Raw genomic sequence first — 20,473 nt, 5'->3', positions numbered from 1 at the left:
TACGTATACAGCGCCCCTAGCGGCAATTTATGAACTATCTATTGCTTACACGAATGTCTAGCAGAATTTTATCATGTTTTAGATGTCAGTAAATACGTAACTACGTATACAGCGCCCCTAGCGGAAATTTATGAACTATATATTGCTTACACGAATGTCTAGCAGAATTTTATCATGTTTTAGATGTCAGTAAATACGTAACTACGTATACAGCGCCCCTAGCGGCAATTTATGAACTATCTATTGCTTACACGAATGTCTAGCAGAATTTTATCATGTTTTAGATGTCAGTAAATACGTAACTACGTATACAGCGGCCCTAGCGGAAATTTATGAACTATATATTGCTTACACGAATGTCTAGCAGAATTTTATCATGTTTTAGATGTCAGTAAATACGTAACTACGTACTCAGCGCCCCTAGCGGCAATTTACGAACTATCTATTGCTTTCACGAATGTGGGGCAGAATTTTATCATGTTTTAGATGTCAGTAAATACGTAACTACGTACACAGCGCCCCTAGCGGCAAATGTGTGAATGCTTAATAATCCGTTCATAACTAGTAAAATAATAACAACCCGTAGCCCCTAAGTTACCCACAATCCCAATCCCGTTTAAAATCGCTAACGAGTTTTTAGTGAGTAGCCCCTCGATGATTACTTGTAATCCAGACGCAACCATTAATCCCCATCCGTTTTAAATCACCAAAGTATCCCTATCCTTTTTAAAAGCGTGAATAAAAATCACCAATAAAAGAAAATTTTCATTAGTGAATAGCCCCTCGACGCGCTGCTTTTAACAGTGCTAAAGTGATTACCGGGAACCTATAATTAACCCATATCTCCAGTCCTTTTTAATCTAATTGATGCATTTTAAAATCCTATATATGCCTGCTGTAACTAAATTGACAGAAAAGGAATAAAAAATGAGATTCATTAAATCGACGAACAATTTATTTATTCTATAGTACATTTATGAAGTATAAACAAAAGTATATAGATATAAAAACAAAAAGTAAACTTCGTTGAAACTTGCTCGCGGCGTGTGTTATGAGAAGCTCTCTTTTATCTCTGAATGGCGTCGATCCCGTCCCCTCTCCTTGGCACTGGGAAGAAGACGTGAATAGGCTCATAATGCGGCAGATGCTTGTATTTTTCTTTGAAATTAGAATAGTTCATTTTTAACTCATTATCGACATAAACGCTAGAATTAATACTTGGAATGTTTTAGTTAGCACAGAAACTACAATAAAACACCATAAAACAGCATAGAACAGCATAAAACACAATAAAACAGCATAGAACAACATAAACCACAGTAAAACAGCATAGAACAACATAAACCACAGTAAAACAGCATAGAACAACATAAACCACAGTAAAACAGCATAAAAACACAATAAACAGTATAAAACACAATAAAACATCATAGACACACATTAAACAGCATAAACACACTTTAAACAGCATAGAAACACAATAAAACAGCGAAAACAGACAATAAAACAGCTTAAAACAGCATAAAAACACAATAAAACAGCATAAACACAAATTAAACCGCTTAAAACAGAATAAAACAGCATAAAACACAATAAAACAGCATAAAACACAATAAAACAGCATAGAACAACATAAACCACAGTAAAACAGCATAAAAACACAATAAACAGTATAAAACACAATAAAACATCATAGACACACATTAAACAGCATAAACACACTTTAAACAGCATAGAAACACAATAAAACAGCGAAAACAGACAATAAAACAGCTTAAAACAGCATAAAAACACAATAAAACAGCATAAACACAAATTAAACCGCTTAAAACAGAATAAAACAGCATAAAACACAATAAAACAGCATAAACACACATTAAACAGCATAAAACAGCATAAACCAAAATAAAACAATTAACAAACAAATAGAACAATAAGGTAACAAATTAAAAAATAAACGAGCAAATAAGAGAATAATTGAATCCAAAAATCAGATAGATAAAATTTAATTATGTTAAATTGGACAAGAAAAATCTACATTCTTCACTAGATCTCTATAATCTACTTTTGAGAAGAGCTTAAGGTTATATCCAGCCCTGGCGATACCTTTTAGTATACCGTCACGTGATTACTGTCACGCGCTTATTTCAAAATCAAGTTAAGCCTACTTTTTTACCTCTCCGAGTGACAAGGACTATATCTGAGCATAATTTTCTGTTATTCAACGAAGGCGACGAAGATAAGATACTCATTTTCGGAACTGATCGGATGGTTGGGAGAATCTGTTCTGCTCAACGCATATGCATGGATGGAACATTCAAAGCTTCACCAGCACTATTTTATCAACTCTTTACATTGCACTGTCTCGTTAAAAAAAATATTACCTCAGCTATTTGTATTGCTACCAGATAAATCTTGCGAAACTTATGAGCGTATGTTTCGCGCCATACAAACAATCGCCGCAATCCGTGGTCGATCCCGTCCCCTCTGCTTGGCACTGGGAAGAAGACGTGAATAGGCTCATAATGCGGCAGATGCTTGTATTTTTCTTTGTATTTTTAACTCATTATCGACATAAACACTAGTATTAACACTTCGAATGTTTTAGTTAGCACAGAAACTACAATAAAACACAAAAACTACAATAGAACGCACAGAAACTACAATAAAACACCATAAAACAGCATAGAACAGCATAAAACACAATAAAACAGCATAGAACAACATAAACCACAGTAAAACAGCATAGAACAACATAAACCACAGTAAAACAGCATAGAACAACATAAACCACAGTAAAACAGCATAAAAACACAATAAACAGTATAAAACACAATAAAACATCATAGACACACATTAAACAGCATAAACACACTTTAAACAGCATAGAAACACAATAAAACAGCGAAAACAGACAATAAAACAGCTTAAACCAGCATAAAAACACAATAAAACAGCATAAACACATATTAAACCGCTTAAAACAGAATAAAACAGCATAAAACACAATAAAACAGCATAAACACACATTAAACAGCATAAAACAGCATAAAAACACAATAAAACAGCATAGAACAACATAAACCAAAATAAAACAATTAACAAACAAATAGAACAATAAGGTAACAAATTAAAAAATAAACGAGCAAATAAGAGAATAATTGAATCCAAAAATCAGATAGATAAAATTTAATTATGTTAAATTGGACAAGAAAAATCTACATTCTTCACTAGATCTCTATAATCTACTTTTGAAAAGAGCTTAAGGTTATATCAGAAGGGGATAATAGAAGAAGGATGCCACTCTGTATCACCTTAATATATTAGTTATGTAACGTCATCCTTCCCAGGCTCACCCTTTTTGTTTGCTCTCCCGCTCATCAAACTACAGATGGGCATCGCACCGTAAGGTGAATTCTATAACTGTTTGGTACTAAATCATCAGCAATCAACTCCCTAACCTCGTCTTGGGGTGAGACAAAAATCCACAAGTGCGTCTTGCCAAATAATTTAACGCAAATAGACTAATGATGAGGGAACTATTTATCGCGTATGTGATTCGGTTTAGTAACCTTGCTCCAAATGGTCCGATGTTGGGAAGAATGACGTTACACTTACCACGCTTTGTGGTACACTTCTCTCGAAGAGAAGTATTATATACTTCTGGTTATATGCAGCCCTGGCGATACCTTTTAGTATACCGTCACGTGATTACTGTCACACGCTTATTTCAAAATCAAGTTAAGCCTACTTTTTTACCTCTCCGAGTGACAAGGGCTATATCTGAGCATAATTTTCTGTTATTCAACGAAGGCGACGAAGATAAGATACTCATTTTCGGAACTGATCGGATGGTTGGGAGAATCTGTTCTGCTCAACGCATATGCATGGATGGAACATTCAAAGCTTCACCAGCACTATTTTATCAACTCTTTACATTGCACTGTCTCGTTAAAAAAAATATTACCTCAGCTATTTGTATTGCTACCAGATAAATCTCGCGAAACTTATGATCGTATGTTTCGCGCCATACAAACAATCGCCGCAATCCGTGGTTTATCTTTCAGCCCTGCAGAATTCATGTGGTGCCATGGTGACAACGCGGATGCAAGAACGAACAATGATTGTGAAGGCACACATAACAAGTGGAACAAAGCGTTGTAGGTCCTTCTTCCCAACATCTATGAACTCATACAGTTTATGAAAAGAGAAGAGGTCCATCAAGAAATTGAAATAGACTCCATGAGCCGTCTTCACCCTGTTAGACAACCTCTAAAAAAGTTCCGCGATCTTGAGAACAAACGGAATATTCTAAGAGAACAATTGGACACCGGCGCTAAAACACCCCAAGTTTTTTTGGAGGCAATAAAATATGGTTTTAATTTAGAATAGTAAAATGTATACGATACTTATTTTAATAAATATTTGGGTTAAAAATCATTGGGAGAAATAACTTTGGGTAAACTGGGATTGGGATAAGTAGGGTTTGGGAGAACTATTTTGGGGGAAATGGGACTAAATCCTGAGATATCTTCCAGTTGTTACAGGCAATGGTTCAAAATAAAGTTTTATATATGTAAAAATGCGCCTAGAGTTCTTCCCTACATATAAGTATTTAATGTAGACCTAATGCAAAAGATGAAAAGGTGAATACAGGGTTCAAAACAACGAGAAGGAGCGAGAAGGAAACTTTCCTTAAAATTCCATCTCCTACAATAATGCTCCATACCTTCCATTGCCCTTTTCCATGGAGTAATTTTTATGGAGCGAAAATGAACATTTCCCTAAAATTTGATGTCTCTAGGGTTCGAAAATGACGGTAATTTTGGAAAATGGTAAATTACGCCGTAATTTACCATTTACCAAAAAAAATATTACCTCAGCTATTTGTATTGCTACCAGATAAATCTCGCGAAACTTATGATCGTATGTTTCGCGCCATACAAACAATCGCCGCAATCCGTGGTTTATCTTTCAGCCCTGCAGAATTCATGTGGTGCCATGGTGACAACGCGGATGCAAGAACGAACAATGATTGTGAAGGCACACATAACAAGTGGAACAAAGCGTTGTAGGTCCTTCTTCCCAACATCTATGAACTCATACAGTTTATGAAAAGAGAAGAGGTCCATCAAGAAATTGAAATAGACTCCATGAGCCGTCTTCACCCTGTTAGACAACCTCTAAAAAAGTTCCGCGATCTTGAGAACAAACGGAATATTCTAAGAGAACAATTGGACACCGGCGCTAAAACACCCCAAGTTTTTTTGGAGGCAATAAAATATGGTTTTAATTTAGAATAGTAAAATGTATACGATACTTATTTTAATAAATATTTGGGTTAAAAATCATTGGGAGAAATAACTTTGGGTAAACTGGGATTGGGATAAGTAGGGTTTGGGAGAACTATTTTGGGGGAAATGGGACTAAATCCTGAGATATCTTCCAGTTGTTACAGGCAATGGTTCAAAATAAAGTTTTATATATGTAAAAATGCGCCTAGAGTTCTTCCCTACATATAAGTATTTAATGTAGACCTAATGCAAAAGATGAAAAGGTGAATACAGGGTTCAAAACAACGAGAAGGAGCGAGAAGGAAACTTTCCTTAAAATTCCATCTCCTACAATAATGCTCCATACCTTCCATTGCCCTTTTCCATGGAGTAATTTTTATGGAGCGAAAATGAACATTTCCCTAAAATTTGATGTCTCTAGGGTTCGAAAATGACGGTAATTTTGGAAAATGGTAAATTACGCCGTAATTTACCGCGTAAATTACCGTTCATGGTAATTTACGAAAATTCAAAAATTAAATTATATTGATCGTTTTTAAGCTAAATAATGAAAATATCACTTGAACACAGCTATTCTTTCTATAGCATAGTGTCTTACATTATTTAAACATCGAGTTTTGATGTTTGCACTTTCTTCTTCTTACCAATTTTGCGAATTGTTGCTATTTCACGTTTTTAGAACAAAATTCTAGAGAAGGGCCGATACCAGTTTAAACAATTACCGATATATCGGTTTAGTCAAATTTCGGTGCCGATATTGGTATCGGTATGGGCCCATCTCTAGAAAATTCTAACAACTACAGCTTTCCAGCTGAAGCAAACGAACTCGACAACAAGAATAGACGAGAAAATCAAATTTCATTTCCTTAAACAAATTTTTCCCACGCTTGCCTTTCGACCTTTTATGACTTACTCATATCTCATGGGAAGAAATAAGTGTGCATGAACGGGTAGAGCAAAATATGGAGCTTTTAGACCATTTTCCAAGTGAAGGAAATTAAAATTCGGTGGTAAATTACCAGCGTAAATTACCACGGTAATTACCAGGGTAATTACCGTTTTCGTAATTTACCCGAGAAAATCGTAAATTACAGTTACCCTGGTAAATTACCGTGTAAATTACCACGGTAATTTACCGATTTAGAACCCTAGGTGTCTCCCACAATATTGCTCCATACCTTCCATTGTCCTTTTCCATGGAGTAATTACCTTGGAGCGAAAATTACTCCATGGAAAAGGACAATGGAAGGTATGGAGCAATATTGTGGGAGATCATTTGGATGAATAGGACAAAGGATCTGGCCAAAAAACCCAAGGTTCTTAAACTCGCATCCGCTTATATAGGTTGGCTTATAATGGGGGGTAATTTTTCGGAGTTTTGGAACGGATGGTGGGGGGGCAAGACACCTATGTTTTCCCTAGGAGAGACGTCACTGAATGTCTTAAAAAATAAAACAAGACGTAGCGATTTTGCCCTCGATTTTTTTCCATTCCCCTCTCCTCGCTTCTCCCATACCTCTACCCGAGAGTCTCGAGTAGAGTACCCGTCTGCAGGCTGGGAAATAAGGATATTTTTTAAACTAGTCCTTTGGACCAGTGACCCCCTAGTGTCTGAAATAATTTACTGGTCTCCGGACTGGTCCCAGCCTTTGCTCTCCAATAGATTTGCAATTAATAAACTGGTCCCGAGGACCAGTAACCCCCACTTCATGAATTAAAAAACTAGTCCAAGCAATTAATAAACTGGTTTTGGACCAGAGGAAGTGTGCTATTTCCCAGCCTGCCCGTCTGCTTCTTCAAAGCTCGGCCGCTGCTCGGGTTCATGTCCGTTGCATTTCAAATGTACTAAAATATGATTCACAGAGTTCAACCAAGGGCCATAAAGGCAAAATAATTATATTATTTAGTATTTAAATATTTAGTTTTCACATTGTCCATGTCACGTTAATTTTAGACTGACAACCAATGAAATCTAATTTCTAAAGTGTAGTTAACCTAGGCTTAATTTTTACAGGTTGATATTTTGTATTTGATTGGGAATTTCCTAAGGCAAATAATGCCGAGTTTAAACTGCGCTGTTTAGCAAACCTCAGTTGAAGCAAATACATTTTTAAAACATCCATGGTTGTGTTTTATTTAATATAGTAAGGTATCAATTCACTTTAAATTTCTCAGTTGAAGCAAACACCCGTTTAAGTCCTAAGTTCAATAGAGACAGACAAAGTCATACATACTATCATAAGTTTATAAGATATCTTATAAACTTATGATACTATGAGCCCGCCTTACAGGTTTTGGAGCTAATCCTAGACATTCAGCTACGTCACTCACCCCATGCAGGCTCGAGTGCGACGAATTTCGGAAGAAAGCCCAAAGTTTGAGAGAGATAGTCCCCCCTTGAAAAAACCTACCTCTTCCTATAGAACATACTGTTAATTTTGGGAGCCTTCGGACTTCCCGCCGATATTTCAAAAGTCGCACTTTTTGGCAGATTGAACGGGCTTCTATAGCGCTAGCAGCTTGTGTTGTCGAGTGCGTGATCGAGTGGGCTATGAGTGAGTCGATGCTGGACGTTAGAAATATTTATACATAAAAGCCAAGTTTTTGTACTAAATTATAAGCGAAATGCTCTCGTTTTTATGCTAAAATGGTGCTAGAAATCTTCTATTATAGTTTGAACGCGATAAAAACATTTAAAAAATTGGAAAGGTAACTTTTTCATCGAACTTTACGTAAGTAGTATTGTAAACTCTAAGCCTTGGTCATGAAAGTCTGATTTCAAAATCAGTGTTATCTTTTAAAAAGCATTGATTTTAAGCAAGGGAAAATCCTCCGTTTACACCCATTATCAAACCTATAAGAAGAACCCTAAATCAGCCCTTTAAATTACAGACATAATTACCAAAATGATAACTTTATCGAAGAAATTCAAAAAGGAGAGTGAGAAAACTAATAACAATGATTCAACCAAAGATGAAAATTTGGTGGCACATCGTAGAATTTCAATCAGGGATAAATTACTGGTGAAAGGTAATATAATTTGGGTGGTTTAATACGAGTATACATAGGCCTACATGTCGCGAATATTTTGAAATGCGCAGAAGTACAAGAAATGCAAATGCACATACCACCAACATGTTGCATAAATTTCGATAACCCTAATGAGTTGTGTAAAATTGACCTGATTGTGATACCAGATGAAGGGTATTGGCAAGGTGGTAAATTTAGATTCCACATTGATGTACCTGACGATTATAATATGGTGGTAAGCTTAATTTCTGCCATTGTTTCAAAGGCTTAAGTTGGTTTGCCTAATACATTGCTGACGTACATTTAAAGCCTCCTAAAGTCAAGTGTTTAACTCCATTGTGGCATCCAAATATAAGTGAAAATGGTGATATATGCCTGAGCCTTTTAAGGCAAAATTCCATTGATGGGCTTGGTTGGGCTCCTACTAGAACTCTAAAAGATGTTGTGTGGGGTTTAAATTCCTTGTTCACTGTAAGGGTTTTTGTACTTTTTTCGAATTGCTTTGTTTCTTGCATTTGGCACATTTGTTAAAACCGGGTTCAATTTTGTAGGATCTACTAAATTTTGATGATCCTCTGAATATAGATGCAGCTGAACACTACCAAAAAGATAGGGTAATAACTTTTCTTTAAAATTTTAACCTCCTCAATTAGTCCAGGTTAGCTGGCATACTCCTCTACTTCTATGCAATATGTCCAGGTCAGCTCTACTGTTTTAGTTACAAAATGGTCCAAGTCAAATACTCCTCTGTTATGTGGTATAGTGTTAGTTGGTATGGTGTCCTGGCCAGGGGCGTGCCAACATGAGCCAAAATTCTCTACTGGAGCGGGGGCAAAATGGCTGCCTAATGTTAAAGTCCCATAGAGTTGAAAATATAAGCGGGGGCCTTCGCCCCCGCTGCCCCCGTAGTTGGCACGCCCTTGGTCCTGGCAATTTGTCCAGGTCAGATATTCCTCTGTTAGTTGGTCATTTGTCCAGGTCAGATATTCCTCTGTTAGTTGGCCATTTGTCCAGGTCTGATATTCCTCTGGTTGTTGGCCATTTGTCCAGGTCAGATACTCCTCAGTTAGTTGGCCATTTGTCCAGGTCAGATACTCCTCTGTTAGTTTGCCATTTGTCCAGGTCAGATACTCCTCTGTTAGTTGGCACTTTGTCCAGATCAGATCGTCCTCTGTTAGTTGGCCATTTGTCCAGGTCAGATACTCCTCTGTTAGTTGGCACTTTGTCCAGATCAGATTTTCCTCTGTTAGTTGGCACCTTGTCCAGGTCAGATAGTCCTCTGTTAGTTGGCACTTTGTCCAGGTCAGATAGTCATCTGTTAGTTGGCACCTTTGTCCAGGTCAGATAGTCCTCTGTTAGTTGGCACTTTGTCCAGGTCAGATAGTCATCTGTTAGTTGGCACCTTTGTCCAGGTCAGATAGTCCTCTGTTAGTTGGCACTTTGTCCATGTCAGATATTCCTTTGTTAGTTGGCACTTTGTCCAGGTCAGATATTCCTCTGTTAGTTGGCCATCACTTTGTCCAGGTCAGATATTCCTCTGTTAGTTGGCACCTTGTCAAGGTCAGATCGTCCTCTGTTAGTTGGCCATTTGTCTAGGTCAGATATTCCACTATTAGTTGGCACATTGTCCAGGTCAGATATTCCTCTGTTAGTTGGCAAAGTTAACATTCCTGTTATCAGTTATCAAAGTGTCGATGTCAAATATGCCTATATCAGTTATAAAATTCTTCAGATCAAACAAACAATGCTATATTAGTTACCGAAACAAATTTCCGTGTATATTTTTGAACTGTGTTTGACTCCCAGTTCAAAATAAATTTTAAATTTCACATTCCTACTTTACTTTTCAGGAAGGATTTAAGGTTAAAGTTAGGGAATATTTGCAAAGACACGCGAAAAGATAGTTTTTGTCGTAAACATTCATCACTTAAGGTTAAACTGGAAGCTAAAAAACCAAAAAAAAAAAAGAAGAATTAATTCAATACCAGTAACGCCTTTTAAAATGAAAAAACAAAAATGCAGTCAAAGTTCTTTATAACACGTAACACGTTACACCACCATCCTTACTGGACTTGGTATGTACCATTATACCGTATATTGCGCCTGCATACTTTGCTGCTTAAGTGATTTAGAAACACACAATGACTCGCGAGAAAATATAAAAACAATCCTCCTTAGACTTAACTCCATTCGTTTCATGAAAATATTACTTTTATTTAAGAAAAGAAAAAATCTTACAATGTTGGGTTTTTATGTTGTAAGAAGAATTGTAAATTTATTGTAAATGTGTATAAAAAAAAATATTAAAACCATTTTGTCTTACATGTAACTATTGATTAGGTTTCTTTGCCTCTTCATTAGTGATGTGTGAGAAACACCTTTTTTTTAATATGGTATTGTATAATTTGGGAAAAAGGTTGTAAGTATGACATCGAGTTACAACCAGTTCTAATTTGGGAAAAGGCTGTGACGTATGACATCGAGTTACAACCAGTTCTAATTTGGGAAAAGGCTGTGACGTATTACATTCAGTTCTAATTTGGGAAAAGGCTGTGACGTATGACATCGAGTTACAACCAGTTTTAATTTGGGAAAAGGCTGTGACGTATTACATTCAGTTCTAATTTGGGAAAAGGCTGTGAAGTATTACATTTAGTTCTAATTTGGGAAAAGGCTGTGATGTATTACATTTAGTTCTAATTTGGGAAAAGGCTGTGAAGTATTACATTTAGTTCTAATTTGGGAAAAGGCTGTGAAGTATTACATTTTGTTTTAATTTGGGAAAAGGCTGTGAAGTATGAAATTTTGTTCTAATTTGGGAAAAGGGTTGTGAAGTATTACATTTAGTTCTTATTTTGGGAAAAGGGTTGTGAAGTATTACATTTAGTTCTAATTTGGGAAAAGGATGTGAAGTATTACATTTAGTTCTAATTTGGGAAAAGGCTGTGAAGTATTACATTTAGTTCCAATTTGGGAAAATGCAATGCAATGTAAATATTGGGAAAGGTCTTGCAAACCGTAATTTCTGGGAAACACATGCTTTCCAGGACTGCGAATTCACATTTAAATAACTGAACGCAAGACTTCAATGTTTAATACTTTATTATTACCTTGTATATATTTGTACATATGAAAAAACGTAATTGTTTCTTCTTAATTATCACTTATTTCCTTCGAACAGTGTAAAGGATTAGGGTATACACTTTTCTTTGTATATTAAGAAACAAAAGAACCTTTCCTACATCTAAATTACCATTCAAAATGACATCACCACTTTCAATTAACCCAAAAATAACCAAACCACAAAACGAAACTGCAGGCAGAACCTTTCTTATTTACTGATATAACATGAATACCTTAAATTATATTATTACCTTGAGGGGGATTACATACATGATTTCAATCAACACTTGACTCGCTTCAAATGGTATATACCTTTCTAAATCATTATATATTGTGTATAATATAGGCTAAAGATTCAAAAAGTCCTGATTGGTTGGACACTATAGGAAAATTCTTCGTATGGTATAGAGTAATCTACAAAAACTGTTTGTTGATATTGATAGTGGGTTAATTATGTTTAGACTGATTATGTATGGCTGAAATATCTTAAAAGTTTAAACTGCCTTTAAAGTTAAATGTGCATTATCTTGTCATAAGTAACTTAATTATGTCTCTTCACATTAGAATATATTTGTTCTAATATTAAACTAAACTAAATCAAACGTAGTTACCACCCAAAGTGGGCAGGCAACTTCATCACTGATCGCTAACTAACACAATTCGTTACTTACTACCAAATATGGTTACTTTAAACTAACCTTTTTTTAATCCAACTCAAACATCTTTCCTGTCATATCAATGGTATTCAAATTATTATCATCTTCTTCTGACAATGATTTGGAATATTGTTGTGCGTCATCAAAATGGTCACCGATAACTTTATTATCATTTTTGTTAGCGTTGTTGTTGGAATTTTTCGATTTGTTCCTTTGTTTTCTGGCGTTATTACTACCACGTTTGGAGTTATTATTTCGGTTAGTCCTAAAATCTGGATTATTATCCAAAGCGAAAACCCGATTTGTATTACTAGTCCGAAAATCGAGATTTTCAAATTTGGGTTTTGCATCCGTTTTGACGAAGTTTTCTTCCGAATTTTTACAGTTGGCATTCAATGTTGTCTTGTCCATGGTTGTTTTGGATGTATTTGCATTATCCAACGAAGTGTTGTTTGTTTTAGTGTCTTCTTCTTCAGTTGGAGCCTTTTTGTCAGTTTCCTCCATGACGTTATTTTCATTATCATTGACTTCGACGTCGCTTGTACCACTCATCCCTTCACTTTCTGAACCAGAAGTACCGCTGTACTTCCCCTTTTTGGCGGCCGATTTCTTCTTATTCAAATTGCGTTTTTGGTTTTTCTTTTTTTGTCCAAGGATACTGGCATTGGCCCTGTAAAGATGATTGATGAATGTGTTTGGGTTATTTATTTTGTTGAACTGTTTTTATTAACGAGATGTCTTTATATACTTACTTGAAAATGGTGCGCGAGATATTTTCACTGAATCTAACGGATTTTTTCGGTCTGTCTGATGAATCGCCGCAGTCAGATTCGGGTGAAACCAAATCGTGTGAACTCCAACCAAAATCGTCACTTGATTCCGAAATGCTTCTCCAATTGCCAGAGTTTTTAAGAATTCCTCTGTATCTTCTCATGGGGCTCTGTGACACAAGACAATTCACGAAGTTCAACATAAACGATTCACGAAGTTCAACATGAACAATTCACGAAGTTCAACCTAAACTGATAGGTTTAAATGTAATATTTTCTTACCAAATCTTCACTCATTTCACTTGATTCTGAAGACGTTCTTTGTTTCAACTTTGCAGCGAAGTAGTTGTCAATCCCTTCCAGTTTAGATGGTCTCTCAGCTTTGACTTTATGATCTGTTGGCATCTGGAAAGCGACTGTGACAGAATCCTCTGTGATATCTTTCACTGTAACATGTTGGTTGTCCAATAGAGTACTTTTGCTATCGATGTTATCATTCTGCTCCTGAAACAAACAAGTAAAGAGTTAATATATATATATACTTAACAACTCCTTCTGGAATAATGAACGTACTTTATAGTTTAAGTGTCTGTTAATCAAATATTCTTCATTCGGAAAATTATATTTGCACCATGAGCCATTTGAATCCCAGAAATCTGTCAATCCAGAGTAACACGTGTGTTCGTTCTTCATAATTTTCAAGGCAATGTTTTTCTCGTTGGTATCCACGTTATGTTCCATTATCTTGAAATCTCGCAATTTCATTGCCATGTAGTGATTACCATCTTGATTCGAAGCCGTCATGACCATCGCGGTGTTGGAGTTAACCAATTCAACTTTCACCGAATTTTCCACGTTTTCCAAGTAAACAACAATAACAACAGCCTCCTTCGTCTGATTACAAACAAAATCCCGAATGATAGTGAAGCCCTTCGATTGATATATGTTTATCACTTCGTGGACGTCATCGTGTTTTATCACTTCCTCTTCATTTTGGTTATTATCAGTGATTTCTTTGTTTGTAAAATTTCCATTCTTAGTTTCGTCAGTTGCATTAGAATCATCCGATTTCATTGAGGTCTTATCGCTGCAAAGACTTATGATTTGGTTATCATCCGATATCTTCGCGTCAACTTCCGCGACGAAAGGTACGACGGGAACAGTGACGTCGAGCACTTTCTTGCTGGGGTCGAATTTAGCCTTTCCTTGTTGCTTATAAATTGGGTATGGCAAATCGATTTTCAAGTTGTACGAAAGATCGTCATTGGAAATCAATCGAAGCCATTTGTCTTGCAGATCAAGTTCTATATTATTGGTTGAAGTCACGTGTGGCAGGTCGATGCTAATAACCAATTCTTTCGGGCGAGTGTTAGGCGATGTTGATGCCAGTATAGAGCAGTCTTCTAAATTCATCGTGGATCTGTGTTTGATGATGTATTTAGGTTGCGCCACTACTTTCTCTTCAGTTACATTGGTGGAGTTACCAGGTGTTTCAACACGTACTTCTTGTCGATTTTCTTTTTGTAACTCGTCCAAAATTTCTTCTTCGGTATCCTCAATTTTCTTACGGTTTTTCTCTTTATTCGCGGCTTCTTCAATTTTCTTTCTGACAACACTCGGAATTGGCTTTCCTTTGTACTTCATCTTTGGATATTGAATGCAATCCCTTTTAATCTTAACTCCGAATTTTTCTTCGACACCATCAAGAGCTGTTTGTTCGACCATTTTTCGGAATCGCGAATTTTTCTGGGACATGTACAAAGTATCTCCGTGAAAAACCGCGTCATATACGGTGCATGGTTTGCCAGCTTTATCCAAATCTTCTTGCGGTTTGGATAAAAAATAGGGTATATTCCAATTTAATCCACCCGGCGTATCGGGACCCGATTCTACCCTGGAGCAACTTGGCTTCTCGACTAGTTTATTCGAGCAAACGTTTACGAAAATTTTTCTTTGTGTCGGACCCTCTGTTACCGTTTTTACCACGTAATTTCCTTCGGGGTAAATAAAAGAAACATCCATACCTCGTTCCCGTTCAAATATCTTCAATTCTTCTTCGTATTTCTTACGGTTTTCTTGGTCGTTCATTTCTTCGGCGTACTCCATAAACAATTTACGGAAATTATCATCTTTAAACGCCTCACCCAATTTTCTTATCTCATCTGGCGTGATTGGGTCATCAACTCCTTCCTTACGATTGGCAGTTGCCATAATTAACTTCTTAACCCTTATTTACTAATTATTTGTCCTTTATTCAACTCTGCACCGATTAACAGCTTAATTATTTCACCGGTTTTTAGCTAGCGCGGGTATGTGATGCGGTGGTACTGGTATCCATTTGTTGTTTGTATCAATGATCCAACAGCTGAGTTGGTATCGTTGTTGCTGAGACCCTGAGGGGTGATTTTATTCTAGAATAATCCAGTCGCTACTTAAAAGTAGCGCGACAACATTGTGTAATTTCGAATTTAATCGCCTGTTTATAGCGTCACTCGAATTAAGGTTGATACGAGATGTTATTGAAGCAATAATCCTTTATCTTCCTTGAAGAATAAGGTTAGATCAAACCGTACACACCTCTATAATGGACTATTCCGTATATAATCTAAATATAAAAGGCTGGCCTCGCTACACCACGATGGTATAAGAAATAAGTATAGATATGTTGGGGTAACTTTCTTGTTAAGACGAGTTGGCGCCGGTGTAGGCCAACGTTCAATCAATTATTCCTGGGACTCTAGTCACTCTACCAGTTTCCCTTGCAGTTTTCCACTCAGATTTACCAGCAGGGGGAAATCGTTCTCAACTTTCAGTATAGAGTGAGCAGTAAAGTCTTGCTATGATCAGTAGTCCTTGGTCCGGGTGAATTCAATAATAAAACGCAACCGGGACGGCGTAACAGCCAATCAGAAGCGATATCGTGGCTTGTTTATGAAATTTCCCTTTACCATTGGTTTCTTTGAGCGATTTTTATCGGCGGTAGGAGGCTAGAGACATCTTTATTCCTCTTATTCTTGGACTAAAATTGGGCAGGTCAATATAATTGACCCCTTCGGACAAAAATTGATTGACAGTAGGCGGGTTTTAGGAACGGGGTGTTAAGGTTAAGGTGTAAGGTTTTCCTTTGTGAGAATGGAAAAAAATCGCCGAAACCTAGCGGATGGTTTGAGAACAAGACTGGGCACGTCGAGAGCTTAGAGAGAGACTAGCTTATTCTTTAGTCGATCTCAGCTTGGAAATTCTGTATTGTTAGTTTTATATCTTTGGAGCTTTTAAGATTAGTATTACCCTGTATTGAATTGAACACTGGTATTGATTATTAGGTAGAGAAATTCTTTTCTCATTTTTGACACTTCATTTACAGGTATTTATTTGTTTATTTATTTATTTATCATAACAATAGATAGGGTATATATTTTGTGTAGTTGGATTGTTGTCTGTTAAATATAGAAAATTTGTCTGCCAATACATTGCTAAGCCTTTTTTTTTTCAACCACCTTGGCTTCATTTGGTCTATTTCGAAAATTAGGCCTATATCGAGGGGCTAACCACTTTAGTACCAGCGTCTCTGAGTATAAACCGACTACGTGTTACTCGAAATTACTGTCTAGACTATGGATTTAAACCACGCTAAGTGAATAGCTTATGTACGTATTTTAGATTAAAGTTAAGATTTAGTCCTACTTTAGATTATGGTAGGCCTATAAAAAACGTTTAACCTTCAATTTCACTTACAAATTCCGAGATAAAATGCTAATATGTAGGCCTACAAGGTTTTTTTTTCAAATTGATAACCTACTATTTGACCTCCCGACCTTGTCCTTGGATTATATATTTATCTGTCGTTGGCAAGGGGGAGGGTACTGATTTTTCTCCTCTCCGGTGAAGGTCTAAACTTCAACCTTGACCGTGAAATTTGTAGGTCGGTCTTCGGTTATCTCTGTTTCAAGGGCGGCTGCTATTTCAAGGTCCATAGTTCCCCTCCCTCGGATTCTTGGGTACTTTGGCCGCGACAGAAGTGCGATGAACTTTTTTTCACGAAGATTCCCAAGTTCCCTTCACCCCGAGAGACGATTCGGGGTATTGTATGTATCCCCCGTGAACCAAGCTCAAGATCATCTCCAAGGACATACCGTGCGATAGCAAATGGCAATGAAAACCCTAAAATGGTTTCTTCTGAATTTTCTTTCGGCGGTAAAGACCCATTACACCCAAGCAAGCCCATTATCGCGCGCGAGGGGGTGTTCTTCTTCTTTACGAAGTGGTTTCTACCAAGGGAAATGGTTTCTACCAAGGATCGGAATTAAAGGAACTGGCAACTTTTATAAAGAGGAAAGTCGGCCACCGAGGTATTTGTTGGATTCCTGGACATGGGAAATACATTTTTCATAATTAGGGAATTTTGTAGGCTTTTGTTAGGGATTTGTAGGATCGTGGTGTCACAACTGAAATTGCTTTATTATAGAGTCTATTAAGGTAATCACGGAATTTAGTTTAAAATTTGTTACCTATAATCTATTTGCTTATTATATTATTATTTATTTTGATTTGTAGAATATTACCAACTCGATTTATTTAATTTGAATCAAGATTTATGTTTAACTAACCTGACAGACATAGATGAAAGCAAAGATATTCTTTACGCGACACCTTGTTTTTTCGTTTTGATAGGCGCTCGTTATTGAACGCCGTCTGTTGCGATGAGGTTTTAGAAATGGACGTCTACACTAAAATGTAAGTTTAAATTTAATTTTCAACTATTTAAGATTGTATTACGTAGTTTGAGATATTTGAGATTTTAGAATAGTGTTATGCCTCAAGGTGTAAGTTACCTTATATCTTAAATAGATGACGCTTTATAAGTAATTAAAATCTTCCATAAATTCAGTTTTGAAAATCAAGCATTGCGCAATACTTCCCACGCGTTTTTGTAAATTTTCTTCAATGAAAACACGAACAATTTAAGTTTACTAATTATACCTTCATCAACGGACTGTTTTAAGTGAAAAAATTGGTTTACGTTTATTGTTGAGAATTATAGCGAATTAGAAATTGGTTAAAGCTTAAAATATGCCTGTATATTCATACCATAAAATCATGAAACTATAGTTAACTAGTTAGGTTCGGTTTAGTTTAATTATAATTTATAACAAAAAAAGGAAAAGGTCAATTCTTATTGTTTGGCCATCTGGTTGTGCAACTTGTGGCCGTAGCTATGCTATCCTGCTCCATATTATTTTTCTTCATACAACCACCCACTTGAGCTCAAACAAGATGTGCCCGGCTGGGCACAGAATACTTTTGCACGGCAACTGTCGAATTACTATTATTACTATCAAAAAATGGCCCAGGGATGAACTCATAATATTAGCCACAGCGTACCGAACTTAAAAGGCGTATAGAAAATTTACGTGAATAGCCGTAACTATGCTAAAACGATTACCCGTAATTCTAACGTTAATTTATTTACTTCTATTATTATTCTAATAGTGCAACACAGTAATAGAAGTGAGTGAGTATGCCCTCGTTGCGAATTCTTTAACAGCGCAATCATTCAAATAATTTACTTAAGTTATAATTTTCAAACTTTTTCCTTATTATCTTAAGATGAATTTCGTCCCGAAACATCTTTAATTAAAATAAAACGTGAAAAAAAAATTATTTTCTCGTGTGGAATCGAACTTGCAACCCATGGTTCTGCCGAGCAAAACTCAATATTTCTAACCGATATACCACCTATACCACGCGCCCAGCCTGAGCGCGCTCCCCCGAGAATTTTTTCGGTACCTTTTAATTCGCCGAATGCCTAAGTTTTTTTTATCTCATTTTAAAAACAGGAATGTTAAAACAGAACATTAATTTTTATTACGTAAGTCAAACAAAACTGATTCAGATTATTTTAAAACATTTTAAAACTAGTATTAATATAGTGCAACATTAAAACAATAATATTCCTATTTTTAAAATGTGAACAATTTTAATTTTTAAAATGGGACTCTATTTTATTCCTATTTTTAAAATATGACTCTATTTTATTCCTATTTTTAAAATATGACTCTATTTTATTCCTATTTTTAAAATATGACTCTATTTTATTCCTTTTTTTTAAATATGACTCTATTTTATTCCTTTTTTAAATATGACTCTATTTTATTCCTTTTTTTAAATATGACTCTATTTTATTCCTTTTTTTTAAATATGACTCTATTTTATTCCTTTTTTTAAATATGACTCTATTTTATTCCTTTTTTTTAAATATGACTCTATTTTATTCCTTTTTTTTAAATATGACTCTATTTTATTCCTTGTTTTCTGGGTGCACGGCAGTGCACCCGCCAAGTTGTCGTGCACTACCAGCAATCCTTTACCCGAAACATTTCAGCCTCATTTTGACCCCCTCTTAACTCGGTACTGGAGAATAGTACACCACTCATATTTGCACCTCAAGGGCACAGTGTTAATCCTAGGAAGTCCTTCAACTTCCAGCTTTCTAACTCATTTGGTTTCTGTGATAATCCTATGTGAAAATGACACATTATGAGACTGACTGACTGACTGACTGACTGACTGACACATCATCAAAACCTCTAGGGCATTTCCGGTGGTGCTAGAATGATGAAATTTGGCATACTTGTACCACTAAGCATACAAGCAAAGGCAAAAGTCCCAAAAGCGGGAGTTTCCCCCTTTTAGCCCCTGAAATGGGGGTTTAAAATTAGAGTCATCATCTAAACCTCTAGGGCATTTCCGGTGGTGCTAGAATGATGAAATTTGGCATACTTGTAGCACTAAGCATACAAGCAAAGGGAAAAGTCCCAAAAGCGGGAGTTTCCCCCTTTTAGCCCCTGAAATGGGGGTTTAAAATTAGAGTCATCATCTAAACCTCTAGGGCATTTCCGGTGGTGCTAGAATGATGAAATTTGGCATACTTGTACCACTAAGCATACAAGCAAAGGGAAAAGTCCCAAAAGCGGGAGTTTCCCCCTTTTAGCCCCTGAAATGGGGGTTTAAAATTAGAGTCATCATCTAAACCTCTAGGGCATTTCCGGTGGTGCTAGAATGATGAAATTTGGCATACTTGTACCACTAAGCATACAAGCAAAGGGAAAAGTCCCAAAAGCGGGAGTTTTCCCCTTTTAGCCCCTGAAATGGGGGTTTAGAATTAGAGTCATCATCTAAACCTCTAGGGCACTTCCGGTGTTGCGGGAATGATAAAATTTGGCATACAAGTAGGACTTAGCATACAAAGAAAGGAAAAAGTCCCAAAAGCGGGAATTTTCCCCTGTTAGCCCCTGAAATGGGGGTTTTATAATTTATATCCCCTCGTAATAGGACATTATAATTTAATTTTTTCGTCTTTTAATATTAATATTTTTTACTAATATGATTCTTTCGTATTATTGCAAAATTTATGTTTTTTACATAATGTTTTAGTAATTAAATTTTTTACTCATTTCCTTTTCATTTCGTCTGAAATGGTTCTAAGCGTGTTTTGATTCATTTAGTTTTTTTTCTTAAATCTATTCTGTTGATTAAAAGTGTTACTTGCCACAATATTGTGTTCTTCGAATAGAAATACGGTCAAAAGTAAATAGATATC

The 20,473-nt window shown here is 36.1% G+C and overlaps 2 protein-coding genes and 1 long non-coding RNA gene across 3 annotated transcripts; 1 reads left to right on the top strand and 2 right to left on the bottom strand.

Moving 5' to 3' along the window:
* Nucleotides 1-933: 933 nt before the first annotated feature.
* LOC149654136 (uncharacterized) lies at nt 934-2,417 on the bottom strand. Its single transcript, XR_016370424.1, has 2 exons — nt 2,177-2,417; nt 934-1,158 (listed from the first exon to the last, which is right to left on the bottom strand). It is a non-coding gene; the product is annotated as an uncharacterized LOC149654136 (long non-coding RNA).
* A 5,305-nt stretch (nt 2,418-7,722) lies between these two features.
* LOC149654135 (NEDD8-conjugating enzyme UBE2F-like) lies at nt 7,723-10,653 on the top strand. Its single transcript, XM_089845529.1, has 6 exons — nt 7,723-8,026; nt 8,187-8,324; nt 8,396-8,559; nt 8,634-8,795; nt 8,876-8,938; nt 10,175-10,653. Exons 2-6 carry the CDS (start codon nt 8,201-8,203, stop codon nt 10,226-10,228), a joined length of 567 nt encoding a protein of 188 aa, XP_089701655.1. The 5' UTR covers nt 7,723-8,026; nt 8,187-8,200; the 3' UTR covers nt 10,229-10,653.
* A 755-nt stretch (nt 10,654-11,408) lies between these two features.
* On the bottom strand, nt 11,409-15,643 carry Nop17l (PIH1 domain-containing protein Nop17-like). Its single transcript, XM_089845528.1, has 4 exons — nt 13,447-15,643; nt 13,156-13,377; nt 12,856-13,043; nt 11,409-12,773 (listed from the first exon to the last, which is right to left on the bottom strand). Exons 1-4 carry the CDS (start codon nt 15,082-15,084, stop codon nt 12,152-12,154), a joined length of 2,670 nt encoding a protein of 889 aa, XP_089701654.1. The 5' UTR covers nt 15,085-15,643; the 3' UTR covers nt 11,409-12,151.
* Nucleotides 15,644-20,473: the final 4,830 nt, after the last annotated feature.

The sequence above is a fragment of the Phalangium opilio genome, unplaced genomic scaffold, assembly GCF_054372755.1.
Source record: "Phalangium opilio isolate 3A_F unplaced genomic scaffold, DU_Popi_V2 ptg000079l_1, whole genome shotgun sequence".
Taxonomy (NCBI): Eukaryota; Metazoa; Arthropoda; class Arachnida; order Opiliones; family Phalangiidae; genus Phalangium; species Phalangium opilio.
The sequence above is the reverse complement of the archived record's forward strand: the minus strand, read 5'-3'. Positions and strand labels throughout refer to the sequence as shown.

Excerpts from the sequence above, each read along its gene's own strand:
- LOC149654135 (XM_089845529.1), top strand. The coding sequence starts at position 8,201 with ATGATAACTTTATCGAAGAAATTCAAAAAGGAGAGTGAGAAAACTAAT. Across the intron at positions 8,325-8,395 it reads GGATAAATTACTGGTGAAAG|AAGTACAAGAAATGCAAATG; the intron begins GTAATATAATTT and ends TGAAATGCGCAG. Across the intron at positions 8,560-8,633 it reads CTGACGATTATAATATGGTG|CCTCCTAAAGTCAAGTGTTT; the intron begins GTAAGCTTAATT and ends GTACATTTAAAG.
- Nop17l (XM_089845528.1), bottom strand. The coding sequence starts at position 15,084 with ATGGCAACTGCCAATCGTAAGGAAGGAGTTGATGACCCAATCACGCCA. Across the intron at positions 13,378-13,446 it reads ACAGACACTTAAACTATAAA|GAGCAGAATGATAACATCGA; the intron begins GTACGTTCATTA and ends TGTTTGTTTCAG. Across the intron at positions 12,774-12,855 it reads ATCTCGCGCACCATTTTCAA|GGCCAATGCCAGTATCCTTG; the intron begins GTAAGTATATAA and ends TCATCTTTACAG.